Source organism: Ambystoma mexicanum, chromosome 7q, assembly GCF_040938575.1.
Source record: "Ambystoma mexicanum isolate Mex_15411 chromosome 7q, UKY_AmexF1_1, whole genome shotgun sequence".
NCBI lineage: Eukaryota > Metazoa > Chordata > Amphibia > Caudata > Ambystomatidae > Ambystoma > Ambystoma mexicanum.
In genome coordinates, this window is record NC_090941.1 from 328,253,342 (window position 1) to 328,273,026 (window position 19,685).

General features: G+C 44.7%; 1 protein-coding gene across 2 annotated transcripts in view; it reads left to right on the plus strand.

Moving 5' to 3' along the window:
• The window catches only part of DIS3 (DIS3 homolog, exosome endoribonuclease and 3'-5' exoribonuclease), an 859,785-nt gene that overhangs the window by 398,051 nt on the left and 442,049 nt on the right, over window positions 1-19,685 (plus strand). For both annotated transcript variants that reach the window (XM_069639429.1, XM_069639430.1), the window contains 2 exons: window positions 15,232-15,296; window positions 16,057-16,141. In XM_069639429.1, the coding sequence (XP_069495530.1) occupies window positions 15,232-15,296; window positions 16,057-16,141 (150 nt within the window). The remainder of the gene's footprint in view (window positions 1-15,231; window positions 15,297-16,056; window positions 16,142-19,685) is intronic.

Here is a 19,685-nt window from a genome sequence, read left to right on the forward strand (position 1 = left end):
AACCTTATTGTTCATAAACCTTTAAACTATTTCTATTACAGGAATAGTTAGGTATATCAATTATACTTTTCAGAAGAGCCTAACACAATTCGAAGATAAGTAAAGAACTTTGTACTTTTCAGAGGGGCGGGATGCAACTCCAGGATAAGTGAGTGAAAGACTGTTTTAGAACTAACCATACTAACCCCTAAGCCAGGCAAAGACCTGGAGCTATGCTCCTCCTATAGGCCGATCACAATGATGGGAAAATCTTCTCTAAGATTCTGGCCACTAGGATGAGTAGTGTCCTCCCAAAATTAATAGAGCCTGGCAGAAGTACCCACGATAACAATAGGCGCACAATCGACCTAATAGAATCTGCGACCAGAAAGGGGTAGAAAATGGCTGTTATTTCACTAGATGCCAATAAAGCATTTGATCTCTTAGATTGGGTATATTATAGAGGGATGCTATCTCACTTTGGGTTTAGCCCGAATTTTGTAACCTGGGTGATGTACAACTATCAGTACCCCTCCACGCAATTAAGAATCAACGGGACAAGATCAGATAAGTTCCATATAAACAGAGGCACGGACAGGGATGCCCACTATCCCCGCTCTTCTTTGCCCTGGCAATGGAACCATTTGCCTGTAAACTGTGTCAGAATGTTAATATAAAGGGCCTGACGATAGGGAAGCAGAAATATAAAACAGCCATGTATGCTCTGCTCATGACAGATACGCAAATAGAGGAGTCGATGGGTGCTCTGTGGGAAGAGATATTGGCCTTTGGGAAAGTTTCTGGATACCAAGTGAACTATGCCAAGTCTGCAGTGCTTGCAATTCACATATCTCGTAAACAAAGGGAAACTCTTGCCCCAAACAACCCCATCCTGTGGGCAGACTCTTGTATCGAATACTTGGGGATACATATTCCCAAGAAAATTGAGCAGTTACACCAACACAACTTCCCACCACTATTTAAGGAGTTACAGAAAGACCTAGTGCGATGGGGTAAACAGGAATTATCATTGCTAGGTTGAATAACTGCGGTGAAAATGAACATTGTCCCAAGGGTTATCTATCACTGTACTGCCCTCCCAATAAACATCCTGGAGGTGGACCTAGTGAGATTACAGAAAAGTATAATGAAATATGTTTGGGCGGGGGAAGAAACTGCATATAGCCAAACATGCTTCGTTCCAGGGTCCTGGCTGGCCTTGGGGTTCCGGATGTGGCCAGATACTGTCAAGCTGCTCGGCTCTTTTACTCATTTTTCTGGGAAACTTCAGTAGACCAACCTTGCTGGAAGCAGATTGAGGAAGAATGGTGCCTGGGTCCTCTTTCTTCCATCCCACATATGGCTTTCACTTGGTCCCTGCCAGACGCAGTGCTTCTCTCGGCCACGAAAAATACTGTACTACACTGGAAACGAGTGGCGCGCAAGTGGGGCTGCAGGGGTACGATTGGTCCCCTTACACCGATTTGGAATAACCCAGACTTCACCCCTGGTATCCCCCACAATAGATTTGAGGCCTGGAGGGGGAGCATAGGGGGCCTAAAGAGAATAGGTGATTTCTTGCAGAATGGTAATCTCACATTCATAGAATGTAAAACGAAGTTCAAGGCCCCAGAATCTGAGTTTTTCCACTACGCTCAATTGAGACACTGGATATCACAAAGCGAGATTAAGGAAAAGGGAGGGAGGCAACTAACAACACTGGAAAGAACCTTGACTACATTTGCTCCCAGGGGTAAAATCTCAATACTATATCGATTACTGGACAAAACTGACCCTTCTAGAAAGGAGAAATATATGCTCAGCTGGGAATAAGACCTGGGGCGCACTCTAAGAATAGAGGATTGGGGCAGAATATGGGAAAGATTACATAATAGTACCAAATGTATTACAAACAGAGAAGGGGGGTACAAAGTATGCTTCCGGTTCTATTTGACACCTGAGCTATTAAACAAAAGCAATCCTGTGATTCCCCCAGGCTGTTGGAGGGGCTGCACAGACACTGGTACTTTGTTTCACTTACTATGGTCCTGCCCTAAATCTAAAGCATTCTGGTGGGTAGTGTTGGAGCATATCAAACTGATCACTGGACTGGAAATCCCTTGGGACCCGGGCACAGTTTTACTAGGGAACACCAATGAGGGTGCATTTCCATTGACGGGTAATATTGCTAAATTGATCACCCACCTCCTCACTGCGGCAAAATTCCCCATAGCCCGCTTATGTAAGCATCCCGAAGGCCCGTCAGTACCTATGTGGTGGACAAAATGTTGGGACATTGTGGTGTCAGAGAAAATCACTGCCATGCTACTGGGAAACATTGCATGCTTTCAGAACATTTGGGCAGCCTCTATGGACTATGCGGAAAAATACCCAGGTCTAACCTGCCGCTCTCCTGTGCCGCGCTGGCTTACATAAGCCTCAACATGGTAACAGACGCACAAAATCTCCCGCAACAGCAGCAAGTAAGCTCTATGGGGTGGCTGGTGTTCCTGATGGAACTGTACTAGTTCTCTTGTAATAGTGATACTTTGTGCTGAAATGCTCATACATGATTTTGATGTGTTTGTATGCTCTCCTGTAAACTCTTTAATAAAATGTTTTGTTGAAAATAAAAACAGGCAGTAAGCAGTTCAGGGTAAGCAAAACCCAACGTTACACTTTTGGAATGGCAGCAGCTGTTCAAGGTGAGTAAACCTTATTGGTAGACTTTTACACTTATTCAGTTTCAGGGGTAATGAAGAAATACCAACACAGTTTCTTGCTAGAAGAGTGGAACACAATTCAAAGGTAAGTAAATAACTCAAAGGTAAGAACTTAGTGACACTTGTAACCTATTAGAAATCAAAGTTTCACACTAACACCTTTACAAGTAAGTACTTTGCAACACTAGTTATATTTTCTAGTCAGAATCCCTATACTTAAGAGTCCCTTCCTGTTAGGGGGAATTCTCATTTCTGTGCTAATACCCTTCTCCCTTGGAGACCCCCAGCTCTTTTGCTGGACTTTAGGACTTTTCATTTTTATCCTTTTTTCTAACTCTCTCATGTATTTTTATCTGATTTGGACTGTTTCTTTTGGTATTTTGAATCTGACAAACTACATAGGCATCACCTTTTGTATTGTGACACACAGCACCTTCAGTGCAGTGTCACAGAGAAGTCATTTGGATTTCTCTTAACGTTTAAATACCTTCTCTTGGGTAAACTACTGTTCGCAAGAGTAGTAAAGTGCAATTGACTTTACTTACCAGGTTTTCCTATGTAGGTCCAGTACAACCCAGTTTAGGTGGAAGTACTGGGGGTTACTTAGTAGCCCCTTTTCCTACTTTCTCATGTAACAATTGTGTTACCCTCACTACAGTTAATGACTGGTGTCATTTTTCTAATTTTCATACCATTGTGCGTTTTTACTGCAGGCTGAATCCTCAGCTGCACTATTCCACCCATGGGTGCCAATTTTGTCAAAATCGGCCGGTGTTCTTTTTTGCCATTTCTTGCTTGTGAGGTCTTTCTTGGTTTTTACTCTGCGCGCCAAACCAGGTTTGGTCCTTTTGATGGTTTTGTCTTTAGCAGGTTTCAGTGCTGAAACCCACCTCTGGCTCCAGCGTGTCTGGCAGGGCAGGAAGCAAGGGAGGTGCCCGAAACACCCTGTGCTTAGTCTCCTTGGTTACAGGAATGCACCCAAAGGTGATTGGTGGGCTGGCTGTCCTTGGAGGACAGGCATCCTGCTGTGTGAGGGTCTGCTAGGCTGCGAATGAATGGGAGAAACCTGCATAAAAGGCGAGGTCTCTTGGAGAGAAGAGTCGACCACTGGACGAAGGAACCGAAGAAAGAAACTGAAAGAGAAGCTTGCTACACCCTGCTGGAGGGTTGGTTTGCTCGGTGAAGCCCTGCTGCTTAGCTGAACCTCCGAATTTCGTATCGACTAGAGAAGCCCGGAACAGACGACTTCTTCCCTTGGGTTGGTGGGTTTAACTGACCCCAAGACGAACTCCACTGGAACCCCTCTCCCTACTGGCTGTACTTCCTTGCTGCTGCTGGAACTGAGTGCTAGGGGTCAGGAACACCAGGAACGAGTGCATCGTCTTTAAGCCGGAACCGAGCCCCGGGAAGATCCTAAGGACCCTTTGCGAAGCAGGGTGACCCAAGCCTGAGCCACCTCAGCGGTGTGCTGGACCCCAGAAGCATGGGAAGCCCACAAGGTGTCCAAGAACCGCGGTGGTGCTCTTTGCCGTTAGCTGAAACCGCAAAGTGCAGCTGATTTGGAAAGAGCCTTTTGCCGCCGTTGACCTTCAAACTGCAGTGCAGGAGTCCTCCAGATGCCGTCCCTCTTGTTTCCACGACAGAGGCCCAGGAACCCAGGAGCCAGCTGGACCCTCTTCTTCCAACCTAAGGTACTGTCTTGACTAAAGGGGTACTTGTATTTTTTGGTCTGTAGCTTGTATGTCTCACTGGAGACTTACAGCAACTGCTTTCTCTGCAGAGTTGCTTGCAGCTATGCTTCCACAAGCCTTACAGCATGTGGCCCAACAGTGATTCTTTGCTACAAACTCTTCATATAACATTGTACAAGTCTTCTGTGATATCTTCCGGAAGTGCCTCAGCTCCCTAGACATTTTCAATTGACATTGGCTGTCCTGGCCCCCTGTAGACTCTTCTGACCCTTTGACTTTGTGTTTATCTGTCCCTCAAAGGTGGTACATAGGTTACTTGTATTGCTGGGAAAGGGTACACTTATACTTTATTGGGGGATTGTAAAGTACTTGCCTGTTCAGAGAACTTGTTAACCTTTGTTTCCTTCCCTAACCTTTTCCTTTTTTTACCACCTCAGTATTGCATTAAGTGTAAATGTGATATATCAATGTTCACAGTGTCCTAGTAATTGAAGTCCCCTCAGGGTGTAGGAAGTGTGTGTGTGACATCCCAAAAGGGTATCTACTTGCTTTACTTAAAGCTAAGGAAGTGTATTTTGAAGTGTATTTTATTGTTGCATATTGCCCTTTCTAAAGAAGGCTTATTTTAAAACTGAATGTTAAATTAATAAATAATTATTTTACTTGAAAACCTTGAATAGAAGTGTTATTTGAATACTTGTCAATGTGAATCTCTCTTACATCTCTACAGCTCACATTTACCCCTCTTGAGATAAGTCTGGCTGCTCAGTCACTTTACCCCATCTTGTGTAGTACAGGCCTATGCCAATAGTTGGGTTTTCTATTGCCAAGAGGACCAGAAGGCTGGTGTCTCCCACAGGGTTACTAGGGTTGCTACAGGGTTACTACATACAATCTTGCCTAACACTTCCCTATTCTAAGGCAAGAGTGATCTTGGGGTCAGAAGAGGGACGCTAGTGGTCTAGTGGCCAACAGTAGGCAGGTTTAGATGGGGCTCAGATGCAGGAAAGCCTCATTCAACAAGTGAGTACAGACTTTAGCGCTATTAGAAAGTGTTCTGGGACTTCGTAGAAGGCTCCCTAGATGTGTTCAAGTGTTGGGCCTGGGTGAACGGTATGGGCAAACTCCTAAAAACACGAATCACCCACACAGGAGTGACACAAAACTCTAGGTAAATATTAGCCAAGACCACACAGTACTCAGCAGTGAAGAAGAGCTTGCAGATGGATGAAAGAAAGGAAGGGTAGGTGAACGTCTTGCACAATGTTTTAGAAGTCTTTGTAGAAAAGAAGAAATCAAAGTAGGGCCACCAGCTGTTTAGGCTTGTGAGGTAAAGAAGCTGTTAGAAACTCTACAGAAGCAACCAAGACAAGTCTCAACTGAGAACAAGTGAGGCTACACAACAAGAGGTAAGATCTCTTAGACTGTACAGTACATTTGGTTAGAAGAAATGGTTCCAGATGGCTTGTGTTCCTGTGCAGCTCTGCAGATACTGTGTTCCTGGGCCTCAGTCGTGGGGACAAGAGGGAGGACGTCTGGAGGACTCCTGCACTGCAATGGGATGATTAGCGACAGAAAAGGGCCAACTTCTATTCAGTGGCACTTCGTGGTTTCAGCTCCTCGCGTCTCAACAAAAAGCACCACTGCGGTTCTTGGCTGTCGATATGGGCTTTCTTGCATCTGGGGTTCAGCACTCAGTTGAGATGGCTCAGGCTCGGTCAGTCCTGTTTCCTGGGAGTCTGGAGGATCTTCCTGGACCGCTTGGCCAACTTAAAAGCGATTCACTACAATCTGGTGTTCCTCTCTCTGGCACTTCAGTTCCTGTAGCAGCAAGGAAGTACAGCCAGCTCCGAGGGCATGTCCAGACAAGTACACTTTGGAGTTGATTGGTCCCACCAACTCAAGGGGAGAAGTCGTCCTTGCAGGGCTTCTCTAGTTGAGGCGAATTCGGAGCTTCTGCACAGCAGCAGGGCTTCACCGGGCAAACCAACGGTCCCGGAGTTGCAGCAGGCGTCTCTTCCAAGTTCTTCTTTGCATTCCTTCATCCAGTCGTCGACTCTGCCTTCCAAGCCAGAAAGGGTGACATTTTATGCAGGTTTCTTCCATTCATTCCAGCCCAGCTGTCAGTCACCCAGCAGGGTGGCTGTCCTTGCCGAACAGTCAGCCGGCCAATCACCTTGGGTGCATTCCTGTAACCAAGGGGATTAAGCACAGGGAGTTTCAGGCACCTCCCTCACTTCCTGCCCCTGCCAGACATACTGGAGGCAGAGGCGGGCTTCTCGTGAATCCCGCCAAAGACAAAATGAACAAAGGGACCAAATCTGGTTTGGTACGCAGAGTAAATCTCAAGAAGGACCTTTCCTCAAAGAAATGGCAAAAAAAGAAGACCGGGCCATTTTAGCAAAACTGCAGCTGCGAAAGCAGCCCGCGGTAAAAGCACCCCACGGTAGTTCAAAGTAAACCGCTGCCACTAGCCATTCATTGAGGTAAGGGTAACATAAAATGCTTACCTGAGAAACTAGACAAAGGGGATACTAAGTAGCCCCTCCAGCACCCTATTGTCCCGAGCCTAGAAAGTTACAAAGGTAAGTAAAGTCAATTTCACTTTACTGCTCTTGGAAACAGTAGTTATCCAAGAGAAAGGTATTTAAACCTTTGGGAAATCTGAAAGACTTCCCTGTGCCACTGCACTGAAGGTGTGCTGTGTGTTACAATGTAAAAGATGATGCCTATGGAGTTTCTCAGACTCCACAACCAAAGAGAAACAGTGTTCAAATCATAGGAAAATTACTTGAAAGAGTGGGAAAAAGGATCTCATTCTCTCGAGGTAAAACATTAAAGTCCTTCAAATCCAGCAAAGGTGCTGGGGGTCTCTAAGGTAGAGAGGAATTAGCACATTTCTGAGAATTCTCCGTAACAGTGAAGGTTCTAGCGAGTAAGCGCACTGCAGAGCTAGTCAGTCCACCGGTTAATTCAGGGACGCTTTTGAACCTCGAGAGCACGTTGAGACTGTTTGGTCCCACCAGCCAGGGATTGCAGCATTGCCAAGGGCCTTCGAAGATCAGGTAGTCCAACAGGGCTTTCCCGGGCCAGACACGGGAAGGGATGCTGGGCCTCTTCAAGAGTCTTCTTGGGATCTTCAGTTGGCTGTTCTTCTGCACAGCATTCTTAGCTCCAGTGCTGATCTGAAGACATGGCTGCAGGAGTCCTCTTCTAATCCAAAATCCTGGCTGGAAGCAAGTCCAAGCCCACCAGTGGTAAGGATCTGCACCATTCAAACAGCCAGCACTAGTCCATTCAGGCACCACTATTGGTTTCCCTCATGTCCCACGCCCAGACTTTCAGGCACCACAGATGTGGAGTAGAATCAGACAGACCCATGCCCTTCCTGAGCCACCCACACAAAGGCATCACTAGGCTGCAAAATCTGCATCTTTCCCAGGCAAGTTCATGACCTTATATTGGATTTCTTGACTTGGCAAGGCAGGAAGAAGGCCAAACAACAATATGGCCAAAGAACAAGCAAAGGGCTTGTGGTGTGGGGCACTAGCCACGCTTAGTCGCCATAGTCGGTAAGCGCAAATGTGCACACTCGAATTAACACAAAAATGGTAAAACTATATTTGCTGCCACCCAACATATCTTTAGGCACATATAAAAGTAACCAAATATCCCAAGTGTAGAAGGCTAGGGTGATTCAAAAGTATCCCCATTGCACTGCATTGTGAGATGCTATGTGCAATGTAAAAAAGTTACAAAAGTGTAAAAGTCAAAAGGGAAACATGGTTTCTGAGTACTGATAGTCTGAAAGACTGATAGAACTATGGAGGGAAAGTTGCTAAAATGAAAATCTTTTGTAACACTGGCTGGCCTGTGACCAACCCCCTTTCGCAGAGGTATTTCGGTTCTCCCCTGCCCATAACTTGCTCTCTTACTGGTTCCTGTAACTTGGAGGTAGCAGGTCTGCCGACCCGCTGGAGGAACGTTTTGCAGCAATTCCTGTCAATTTAACAGTTTTTTAACCCGTACCTGGCCATACTGGCTAGGTACGGTATTTTGGGCATATCCATGTTTTGTTTTTTTGTTGCTAGAAGTCCATTCTGAATTTCTTGGCTCCAGGTGACTCTGCATATCTGCTGGGTCAAGCCCTCAACTTTGGAATGATTTTGTGCCATTTTACTGCAGCATCCTGTCATTTACCATCAGGATCTTCCACTTGGCTGTGGGCTGCTGCAGTAGTCCTGAGGGGTGCTGAGAGTTTATATCGCCCCAGAGCTTCAGTTTGGGACATTGAAAGGCACCACCAGCCATTGTCTCCATCCTGGGACCATTTGTTGTCATGTTGCTGCCTTCTTTTTTTCACCTGTCTGCTTGGAGCCGCCTGATCGGATTCTCCCATTGTCCTGAAGTTTTCTTCAATTGATCTTTCATTTCTGGATTGAAGGTAGATGTTCTAGGAAGAACCTTTGTTCTTCCACCGTGTTGCTGGGATCACTGTTGGTTCAAGGTGGAAAGCCCTGGGATCCGGGTCCAGAATAGTGCACTTGTCGAAAAGAAACGTTAATGTACCAGGTTGTTTCAGGACACTGGAGCCATTTCCGCTGAAACCACTGATGTGAGCACATACATTGGGACTCTGGGAAGGGTAATCATTTGCGATACGATACCCCTGGGTGTCCCCCTGGTTGGTGGTGGAGATTCCTGGAATCTGATTCCCCATAGACTTTCATAAGGGGTCCTCCTGTTCTGCAACGTATTCTTCTGTGGTCCATCTTCCGACCTCTGGAATTTTTCCTTGGGACCTCCAGTTGCCTTCCCTCAGGCTGATTGGCACAGCATCTGCACTTGTGGGGTAGTTGAGACTCTCTTCCAGTGGTTTACTCCCAGGCTGTACTCGCAGCCCTGTTAGTGCACAGAAGGGTCACCATTGACCCAAAATGGTGACTGTTCTTTTTTTTCCCCCTCCATTTCTTGTTTGCTTGTTCCTTCTTGGTCCTTCTGCCGTGCTAGGTGGGGGAGGTCCTGGCTTGACTTTTGTCTTCAGTCAGAAACCTTTGTGAAGCCCACCCAGGATCAAGTGTGTCTGTGAGGACAGGAAACAGGGGAGGACTCCAAGACTATGCTGTTCTATGTCTTCTTGTGTGCAAGACTTGAACCAGTTCCAACAGGGTGGGGGCTTGCTTTCCTGAAAGGACAGCCTCCACTCAGAGTTTGAATGGTGCATTGGTGTTGATAGGCTAGGTTTCTGAAAAAAAGGTATTGACTCTAAGTCTGAAGATAAGCTGACCCCTCGAACAGAAGAATTGATGAGGAAGAAGAGAGATGTCTGTGTCTGCTTCCAGATGACCAGAGATTCCTTCTGTGTAATCGCTGCTGTTCGACCCCTTCTCCAAAGCATCAGGAGATCTCTAAAGAGGACGACTCTCCCCCTTAGATTGGTGGGACCAATCAGTCTTTAACCTATATTTCAAGCCATCCCACAACAAGCCGTGTCCTTCACGGGTTGAAAACCACCATTACCTTGCAACCTGTGGCCAGTGTGCAGTGCATAGTCTTCTGAAGATCGAATCTTCCCAAAACTTTGGTGGACTCCTTCTAGAGCTCCAGAAGCAGGATTCCACCCCTTGAAGTCCCCTCACCCGTGTGCTGGACCGGGATAGCGAGACAAATCGATCGGCGGGTAATCGTTCTTCACTGGTGCTTCCCAAAATGCACAAAAATCACAGAACCGAGAAGAATCTGTTGCTGAGACCCACTTCACTTGACTGCTGCTGCGAGATCCACTCCAGTGTCACCTCTTTCATCTGCCCGACTAAGAATCAGGTGACCGGTTCTTCTGCTGCTGTTGCATCGTGCTGCATTCACTTCTTCACGCCCAAGGTACTCGGAGACTCTTGGTAGAACCTACCTGGTATTGCTTCGTTCGCAATGCCTTTATAGTTGTCTGATAACCATGTTTCTGTGAGAAAAAGCATGTCTGTGCCTTTTTTGCTTAAGAGGTCATGGATTTCTATTGAGTGTTTTACCATGGATCTGATGTTGAAAAGGCTGCAGTGTAGTTTGTTTGCATTTCCTTTAGGGTTGTTGTTTGTATTGTTTGTTCAGCCCGGTGTGTTGTCTGTTGGGTTTCTGTTGCGGGTGTGTTTTCCCTGTTTGAACCTGTTGGGTGGAGCAGTTCTTTGGTGGTCACTCTCTTCGTCGAGTAAGCCGATAAAGTTTATGGTGGGGCTGGTTTTGTTTTGGGTTGTCCATTTTTTAGATACTGGTCCGTTGTTCCAGTCTTTGGTGATGTAGGGCGTGTAGAGAATGATGGATTCAACTTGTCCCTAATTCTGGTTGGGGTATTGTTCATAGTGAAGACTGGGTTTGGATGCGTTCTTAGTTTTCATGTTGCAGTTGGTGTCTTGGTGGGGGTCTGCATTCGTGATGCTTGTTTCCTGTCGGTTCCGTGTTGCTGTGCCGCTTTTGCTTTTCGCTCCATCGTATGTAGAGAGGTAGTGAGCAATGTAGTCTGTCTTGGTTATGTTATTTGTTTGTCGCCTTAGGCCGTCTGTGGTGTTGTTTGTGCGGTTTCTTGGTCTTGTGGGGTCCTGCTGGTCGGTGCCTTCCCGAGTGGGTGGGGTTTTCTTATTATGTCTGTTGTCTGTTCTGGCTTCTTGGTCTTTCTTGTGGCGAGGCATGATGTTTGGTTTGTGGGTTGTATCCCTTTTTAAGTGGACGTGCTCGTTGGATTTGTCTATTTCCTGGTCTTTGGGCCTTAGCGTTTGCGGTTTGTTGCTTGTATTTGGGGCGGTTGTGGGTAGGTGGTACCTCGGTTAAAAGACCTATGTGATTAGGTTTGTTTATTGCTCCTTTAATTGTGTTTCCTGTCTGGTTTTGTTGTTGTTTTTTATTTATCTTGGAGGCCCTTTTGGTTATGGTTGTTGATTGTTGAATTTAGACCGCGAGTAATTAGTAAACTTGTTACAGAAGACATCCTCTGGAACCTTTGAACTTTCTACAGTTGTGCCTACCTGTTTTGCCCTCCAATCTAACTCTGAGACGCTCTTAACTAGATAGGGATGGACTTCTGAATTGTTATGCCTCTCTGAAAATAATTACAAGTATTTACCTGATTTATATTGGTTTTGTTTCAATCACTCGTACCTGAAACAGAGGTTCTGAAAGTTATTCCAAACCTTTCACTTACCTTTGAATTGCATACTGCCATTCAAAAAGTATTCCAAAATGGATTTACTTACTGTAAATAATCCATTGGTTTTTCTAAAGTTACTTATTGTGTGTGTATTTTTATATAACTTTTAGTGTCAGAGTTTCTTTGGCCTATGTCTATACTCAAAGTTCTTTGCATCTCCCTTCAGACCTTCCTCCCTCCTAAGATTAGCCTTGCTACTCAGCCATTGCTACCAACACCACTTCTGTGCTTCAGGCCTATACTAAGAGTTGGAGTCTTACGTGTGAGTGTTCTAAAGTCCTTTCTAAGGTGGAGATTTTGTAAATCTCCGTAAAAAGGCTTAGCTCTCAGGTAGGGGTTAGTGTGTCGGCAGAGAGGTATAACTAGTTCACAAACCCAAATCTAGAAAATACACTACACTGATATACTGAAAAATATACTCTATAATAAATTCACAAATATAAAACTATCAGTTCAAATAAGTACTTCAGTCATAATACAGAGTATTAGAAAGCTGCCAAATGTATTTCAAAGAACAAAATACTTGCCTCTCTGTAATGTACTTTCCCATGGAAGTGCCTCCCACGGATTCCTTATCTTTGATAGAGCAGCTGCTCCAAGAAAGGTTTCCACCGCCAGGGGGTGAAGCGCAGCTCCACCGGAAATCTCCCTCGAAACCACCTCCACCCCTCACCCCCCAGCCCCCAAGCCGGACATCACACCAGGGACAGTTAATATTGAGGCACTGAACCCTGCTACCCTAGTGCCACCCTTTTTCCTTATGGAGGGACCGCAGAACCACAGGTGTACTAGCTGTCCACCAAGTGGGGCAGGTTGAGAGGGCAATAAGAAACCTGTGGGAGGAACATCCATCAGAAAGAGAATTACTGAGAGGTCAGTACTTTGTTCTTCTAATGAATTCCCTCCTCCACAGATTCCTCATTGTTAGGAAATATTCTTTTTTTGCTGATTTCCTCCCATATACTTCTATGGGACACCATTTCTGTTTGCTTTATTTTTGAATGACAACCTATTATTGAAGGTAAGTAAAGCCTCCTGTGCTACTTTCCTTGCTTTGTGCGAATTTATATGGGGAAATGGATCCTTCCATAGACTATCAGTAATGAGACACTATGGGCCTCATTTTGAGCTCGGCAGTGTGGCCAAAAACAGTGGTAATGCAGTGGTACAGAGTTACGGCTGCATTACTTAACTGATAAACTATGGGTTTGCAGGTAAGGTGTAGGTAAAGCCCCAGCAAAATGCTGGAGGTAATTCCACCACCTTCATGCCAAAAAATGGCAATTCCGGCAAAATTACTGTCTGTGGTAATTCCGGCAAAATCCCCATGAATAAATGTGGACTAACACTGTAATACCACCACTTGTAATCCAGTCGTAATTCCGCTGTACCAAGTGGCAGTAACAGTGAATCCGTTTCATGGTATCTCGGCTGATTTACCACCAAGATACCACCATATGTGTCTCTTTATGGATTTTTTGCATGTTTACAACTGCACATATTACCCTAAAGTGAGTTGTGGTTGGGATACTTGGTATCTTTTTAAACATTTTGTTTTATGGCATTTTGGTTACATATACAATATGTCCAGGTTGGGCTGGTGGCCGCAGATATTTTGCTGTAGTGTTTTGCACTTTGTGCTCATGCATTTATTGCAAATGGCTACTAAGAGTGGCAAGCTTTCTAAAATGGCTGTGCAACAAGACTTTTGCCTGTCCTTTGGTCATATTGTTCTCTGGCCTCCTTCTTGCCCTCTTGGGCCCAGAATTGCCATATAAGGAATGCCCTTTCCCGAGGGAAGCTCAAGCTTTACCAGGTTTGGTCTGTGAGTTTGACCAGATGTGGGGTTTGGGACTGGCTGTTCCCAGTCCACATCCAAGTCATGTGGTGTATGTTGCTGGGCAGAATGGGTGTGGCCAGTGGCTATCCGTTATTGAAGAGCCACTACTAGTGTGAATCATGCAGATCCTTAGCATGGGTGGATCTGGGCCTGCTTCAGACCAAATCCTTGATAAAAGCAGGACACCTGCAGCCATTCCTAAGGTCATCTTTGGAGCCAAGACCCCCAGCCACTGACCACCCTAGGATGGCATTTGCAGCTTATCAGCATCAACTCAAGTGAAGTCCCACTCATCTGCCTCCTCTTGGGAAGACCCTTGTTGGTGCTTCGCCCTCGGACAGACCGGTGGGGACAGCCAGTCTCACCCCATTTTCAAAGATCCGAGCCTTTGCAAGTGTCCCTGGACCAACTCTCTCCTGGTCTACCTCGCAGCTGTCACCATTGTATGTGCATCCTTGGAACTTGGAGGATCTTTAACTTGTCATCTGCTCCTGCATTTTCAGCCATCTAATACCAACTGAAGCTGGGCAGAGCCGTCTCCTTTGTTCACCCATAGAAGATCACCTGTTGCTGCCTGATCATGGTGACTCCTGTTGCAAACTGACTTATTCTCTCCCTTGAGGTGTCATGTGGTTTCGTCCCAAGGGTGTTCAGCTGGAAACTGCCTGGGACTGAGATTCGAACACCAAGACTGACCAAAACGTAATCCTGCATCCGAAAGTGACCTCTGTACCCGCGATCCCAGAGCCCCCCGGATGAGGCCAAAAACAGAAGAACGTGTCTCCAACCGATTCCGGAACCTCAGCAGTGGTCTCTGGAGAAATTCACACCCGTTCCTTTCCACCTATCCCCATAGGGCTAAAACAGAAACTGTCTAGTGAGGTTATGTTGCTAATGTAGCAATCTAAAAATACATTAATATAAGCAATGGCTAGAGCATGGATGGCGAAGTAGAGTATTCTTTATCTAGTAAATTTGGTCATTTGAATTAAAAGTCCAAACCTTTCAGGACCATGAATGTTAAACTACGAGCCAATGGCTAAGTATACAAGAATGATTAGACACGTGCGTGGATAAGTAAAGAACGGTAACATCTAATAATCTGTCTGGGGGCTACTTATTGTTCCATATATGTGCAATTACCTGTAAAATATATAATAAAACCAGTGCAAAACAGGTAAGTAACCCGATTGCATAAAACCTTGGAACAGCACTAGAATAATTCCCTATCACTTAATAAGCCCAGTCTTAAAATTGATTTGGGCCCAATGTCCTAAAGGTTTCGGTTCCAAAGTTATACTTGTCAGGTAGGTTTACTATGTGATTGGACGTTATCAGTGGTTGGGATTCTGAGTTCCAAAATTTAAGCAAAATTCAGATTACTAACTCTCTCAATCCCACTGCACTGGGATAGGCCCAGAAGGTGATCCTTGACCAGAACACCGATCTAGGTCAGGAAAGAGATGGAGACAGGACGTTATACCCCTGTGGTCTGAGTCCGTCCTCCAGGGTTACACAGAACCCTTATCATACCGTTGCTTCACAATTAGTACTTTCAAGCAGTTAGCTCTTCAAACCCATTTGTTATCAGGTCTAGATTATTCTTTCTGCAAATGTTTGTTGGAAAAGTGACCTGTGTACATCAGAATATCTTTCAATACACACTCCAGTCTACATTGGGAACACGGTCTACTATGCTGGATTTACCCACCCCAGTTAAAGTGATGAACTTTATGTATATGAATGTGTATTTAAAAGCTTTATGAAACGGTTAGATTGAATCCATTTTGTTTTTTTCCTTAGAGGATTGACATGGTTCCTGACCTACTCAGTTCAAATTTGTGCTCGTTGCGGTCCAATGTTGAGAGGTATGCACAGGCTTTTTTCAGATGCTTTTATATTTGTGTAAATTTAAAGGGCTTTGAATGGTCTTAAGAAATTAGGAAAATACATGGTTTTATTTTTAACTAAATCCCCAGCCTCTTGGTTAGATGAAAATGATATGGCTCAAGTGAAATTGTACTAGTATGTTCTTTTTGTTTATATAGAACTTTTTATTTCATTTTATAGAAATGTAGCCATACAAAGAAAATAATATGCTGTGCAGGACTCAGCACATAATAGAGAATGTGCCTTACATCCTGCCCAACCCTTTTCCAATCCCTAGGTCTTCCATCAGGAGGTGAGCACACGTGTGTGTACTTTTAAGATAGAAAAGGGATTGTTCACCTATAACGTTTTCTATTCAAGTGTGGAATAGATTTAAAATTTGAATAATTTTAAAAATATTCTATTGAGAGTATTGAGAAATGAAGCTGATATGTCCACTGATCGCTACAGCAAAAAACAAATGTTCTATTGGGTTAATAAAGGCTTTGGATTTAAAGAAACTAGTTTCAAACGTATGGATCGGTCCTTGTTAATTGCACAATAACTATTAATAAATATTTACTATTAATAGCCATTAATAAAGAATCCCATTTATATGAAACATGTGCATTCACTGGAATTGTATGTATAGTTAAGAAATGGATATATCACCTCTAAAATGCATGCATTTTTTGTGTTTATAATTTTCTTCTTCAGTTTCAATTTGTGTACTATAGTGAATATCATTTTTTTCCATAGATTAGCGTTTTCCTGCATCTGGGAGATCAATCACAATGCTGAAATTATAAACACCACATTTACAAAAAGTGTGATCAATTCCAAGGTTAGTTGTTTTTTACTTCTAAAGGCTTTCTTGCTTTCTCGTTAGTTGGGGAAAAACTAATTTGAAAGGATTTTTTCTTAATTTTGTTTCGATTATACACATTTTATAGTGCTTGTACTCAATGGTTGGTTGTTCTGAAGCTATTTGCATCTTTGAAGCAAACTTCAAGACTCCTCTGTAACAGAATGTAAGTATCACCTTCTCCAGCATTCGATGTCCTGCCTTGGTGCAAGTCACTGTTATCGCCTGAAAGGCTGGTGGGACACCACTAACCTGCCTCATCTGCTCTTTGGGCAATCCTAGGACGCCTCCACCATCTTTGTCACCGTGGGACCGTCTCTTGTGGCTGGCCCTGCCATCTTTGTCCACTTAGCCACTCAAATCCTCTTTTCTTCCTGGATTCCCTTGTCTTCCTCGCTAGTATTTTCACTTCTGGCTTGGGGAGGCTATGTCATGGGAAGACTGTCTAGTCTTCATTTCGGTTACTGGAGTCTTTGCTAGCTTAGGTTTCAGACCCCCTGGATCCTTGTGATCGGCATCAAGGAAGAAGCTCTGTACTTACCAGGTTGTTTTGTGTTGGTGAATCCATCATGAGTACTTGTTAGGGAGTTTTACACAAGTTACTATCTGTGACAGAACGTGGAAAAGCTCAGTTCAGAGGAAAGGGTTGTAACCCCTTAGGTTTAGCCTGAACTACCCAAAGCTTTGGTAGCAGTGGCTGAGCAGCAGATTTAGTCAAGAAGGAATAAGGGCTGTAGTGAGGCACAGAGATCTTTGAGCATACAATTGGTTCAAGGAAACACTGGCACACTAGCAGTTATATAAAAAAAGAGCTATTTATTTTATGTACACTATAGCTTTCGAAAATAAGTCATGTAAGTACAATCCACACAGTAATATCGCAGTAGAATAAAAGGTAGTACACTTTGAATCAAAAATGTAAAGCAACATGAAAGTGAGAGAAAACTGATACTAATAGCAAACTTTTCTTCAAATGTCCAACCCTATACAAAATGATTCTCAAAGAGTCGAGGGGGACACTGCGGGTCCAGCGACCAAAGTCTATGAAGGTTTCTTCAGCTTTGCAGGTAAGTAAGAGTTTGTTTTTAAGTATTTAAGAGCCCAATGGGTTGTTCACCCCAATGGGTTCCATGTAATAATGTCGCCAAAAAAATCTCGCCATGCAAAAATATCGCCGAAAAATGGCCGTTTTTTGTGGCGACATTATTGCATGGAACATGCGGGGGACACACCCGCAACCCCCAAACTTTTTTTTTCTTTTTTTTAAAAAAAATATTTTTTTTTGCCCCTGTCCCCATATATATGGTCACCCAAATAATATCGCCACAACCTTTTCCTGGCGATATTATTTACGGCAACCATATGTATGGCGATATTATTACCGGATACCCCCCAATGGGACTCAGGATACCCCATAGGCAGAGTGCAAATAACAGCTGAACTGCAGCCCTCCAAATAGCAAGGCAGCAAGACCAAGTTAAGTACCTATGCTTGAGACAGTACCTTTTCAATGAAGAACTTGGTGAAGCAGGTTGGTCCGCAAGGTGAGGCGACAGTTGTCCACAGTTCGGGTTTCTTGACCTTGGATGGCTGAAGAAGGAACTTTGGAGAGAACAGACGGATGCACTCAAGCAATGGAATGCTGAGCAGTGGATCTTCACTGCACTCGGATGGAAACATATTCTCAATACTCGCCCTCTGGGGTCCCTCTGGTCTGGGAGAAAGATCTTTTGGAAGCCAGTCTTTACTGCATTTCCCATTGGATATCATGGGGGCTCTTCCTGCTTTGTTGGATCACCTTCTAGTACTTTTGGTTCTTGAACGAATATCTGGATCTCTTCATTGGGGACTTCGCTGGTCCTCCCTGGGGAAGCTTGCTTAATCTGTGGAGTAAAACGGATACTTGTCTTAAATTTCCCCCTACACACAGCTGGCCTACTTTGTCCCATATAACTCAGTTGAACTTTTGACCCTCCTTTGAATTCTACAAAAGCGACTTTGGGGGCACTTTACTGTAACTGGGCATTGTTCCTGTATTCCTCTGGGGGTTCAGGGATTTTGTATGCAGTACCCTTTGGGGCCACTACACACAACTAGGACTACAGGTGTAAGCAAAGCCAACCTTTGGTATAAGTCTGTACCACACCTTTTTTGGTAGTGATCGGAGCAGCCAGGCTTATCTCAAGAGGGAATGTAAGCTTGTAATGATGTTACACAGAGGTCTACAATCACAAGTATTCAGATACACACTTAAACTCAAGGTTTCTTGGTGAAACACGTCTTAATTTATTTACACAGTCAGAAAAGATTCACTTAAAGGAGGCAATTAATATCACACAAAAATATACTACTATACGTCACACTAGCCGATTCTGAAACGTTTACACTCCTTTGAAGGAGATGCAAAATGGCATTCAGAGCAGTTAAAGTAGGAGCAAAAAGGCATAAGTTAATAAAACAAATATTACAGTTACTCTAAAACAGTGCAAATAGTTTGAGTTCACGAGAGGAGTTGATTCAATGCAATAGGTAGGCCAAAGTCAATGGACTAGTGCCTTGTATAGGTAAAAACGGTTCTGGTATTTAAAGGGATAAGTCTTTGCCACGGTCCTTAGAAGTAGTTCACGGAAGAAAGGTTCATATGTCTGGTCACAAGCTGACTAGGCCTGCAAGTTGCCAAAGTTCCACAAACTTTCATGATGAGATCTAAGTTCTCTCGGTCAGGTTTTCACAGTATTTTATATTGAAGAAAAAGATGCAGCTGAAGACTTCCTGCAGATCTCGCTGTTCCTGAGCCTCAGTCATGGGGACAACAGGGAGGACGTCGGGGGACTCCTGCACTGCACAGGGACTGGTCACAAAGCTGGCAAACTGGCAATTCTTCGATTCTGGTAGCTGTCTTCAAGCACACAAGCTGGTGTCCTTCTCCCTGGTTATTCGGTTTCCTGCAGCACTGTGAGGAAAATACAACCAGCTCCGAGAATGGTGTCCAGGTGGCTTGCGAGTTGATTGGACCTACAAACTCAAAGGAAGAAGTCGTCCTTGAAGGGCTTCTCAGTCAAGGTGAACTTGGCGATTTGGACCTGCAGCAGGGCTCCACCGGGCAAACCAACGGTCCAGTAGTTGCAGCAGCCATCCTCTTCCAGCTCGTCTTCGGGTTCTTTCGTTCCAGTAGTTGACTCTGCTTTTCAGTCCAAGAGACATGCCTTTTAAACAGTTTTCTCCCATTCATTCCAGCCTAACTGCCACTCACCCAGAAGGGTGGCTGTCCTTGCCGAACAGTCAGCCAGCCAATCACGCCAGAGTGCATTTGGGTCTCCTAGGATCCTAAGCACAGGGAGTTTCGGGCACCCCCCTCACTTCCTGCCCACCCCAGACACTTGGGCTCCAGAGGCGGTCTTCAGTCCTGAAGCCCGCCAAAGGCACAAAAACAAAGGGACAAACCGGGTTTGGTGCGCAGAGACAAACTCTAGAAGGACCTTTCCAAAAAGAAATGGCGCCATCTTGAAAAACATGGCTCCAG